The sequence below is a fragment of the Rhagoletis zephyria genome, unplaced genomic scaffold, assembly GCF_001687245.7.
Source record: "Rhagoletis zephyria isolate East Lansing unplaced genomic scaffold, Rhagoletis_zephyria_1.1 Rzeph_scaffold_67222, whole genome shotgun sequence".
NCBI lineage: Eukaryota > Metazoa > Arthropoda > Insecta > Diptera > Tephritidae > Rhagoletis > Rhagoletis zephyria.
The window spans coordinates 1-1,404 of NW_016224273.1; the positions used below are offsets into that span (position 1 = coordinate 1).

The window sequence follows — 1,404 nt, forward strand, 5'->3', positions numbered from 1 at the left end:
CCGCCGGGAATGCGGAATCTTGTATTATATCATTCTTGTTACCATATATAATGGTTAGTGTTGGTCAATTTTTGCTCTTAAAATTAAAAAAATTATGTCGAGCAATAATAAAACTAGGTACTTGTGGATATAGTTCCACTTACGAATACGCTTTATTTATTTTAAATTAAACTCGTACAATATTTTCTATTTATCAAAAACAAGTTAATAAAAGTCACATATATAAATGTAAGGATACCCAAGGAACACGCGATCGTCNCTTGAGAAAATTTACTATTTTGATCCTCCCATTCGGCTTTGTTTACTTTTATTTGAGAACTTTCATCGCCGCCGGGAATGCGGAATCTTGTATTATATCATTCTTGTTACCATATATAATGGTTAGTGTTGGTCAATTTTTGCTCTTAAAATTAAAAAAATTATGTCGAGCAATAATAAAACTAGGTACTTGTGGATATAGTTCCACTTACGAATACGCTTTATTTATTTTAAATTAAACTCGTACAATATTTTCTATTTATCAAAAACAAGTTAATAAAAGTCACATATATAAATGTAAGGATACCCAAGGAACACGCGATCGTCTCGGATGATTTCCAGCAGCAAAAAGAAAGAAAGCAAAAAAAGGAGCAACGCTAAACGAATAAGCAGAGTTGCATTTTTGTCTTGCTGGATTTGGTGTTGCCACAATACTCCCTCCAGACTTCTAAAGAGCGTAGCGTGATGGAAGTCTGACTGTTCGTCCCAGCCTTGTCTTTAAATTTGTCGAAGTAGGTTGTTTCTCTTCAGAATCAGTCGTCTGATGTTTAGTTCCTGATGCGGGCACTAGTTGCACTGGATGTTGCGCTTCTTCCGGAGAGTGGCTAACAAAGGCAGGTTTAATGCGATCTATAGAAACCGTGACAGATTTGTTGTTGATCTTGAGCACGTAGGTTTTAGGAGCTCGACTTTCAACGTCGTAAGGGCCGTTGTATGGTGGAGTTAATGCAGGCTTCACTGTGTCGTTGCGCACAAAAGCATGTGTAGCTGTTGCCAACCCTGGTAACATAAACGGCCTACGGTTGTCGTGATGAGATGTACTCGTGGGCTGGAGCTCATGCATATGATTCAACAATTTCTGAACAAACTCAGATTGTGATGTGCTCTTACGTGTCTCACACATGTCACCTGGTAGTCTGATCGATGTGCCATAGACGAGTTCAGCAGGCGTCGCTTTGATGTCTGGCTTGTAAACAGATCGTAGACCCAACAAGATCAATGGAAGCTGATATGACCAGTTTGTAGAATTGCTGCACATGATTGAGGCCTTAANAATCCGCAGCGGTACACCGAAATTCTTAATCCAACCATTTAATAGTGCCAGGGCCACCGTATCAGCGCTGACGTCTTCCAGAGGGATTGCTT

General features: G+C 39.4%; 1 protein-coding gene across 1 annotated transcript; it reads right to left on the reverse strand.

Moving 5' to 3' along the window:
• Nucleotides 1-706: 706 nt before the first annotated feature.
• LOC108356903 (uncharacterized) lies at nucleotides 707-1,162 on the reverse strand. Its single transcript, XM_017608005.1, has one exon. It carries the CDS (start codon nucleotides 1,160-1,162, stop codon nucleotides 707-709), a length of 456 nt encoding a protein of 151 aa, XP_017463494.1.
• Between the last annotated feature and the right edge of the window lie 242 nt (nucleotides 1,163-1,404).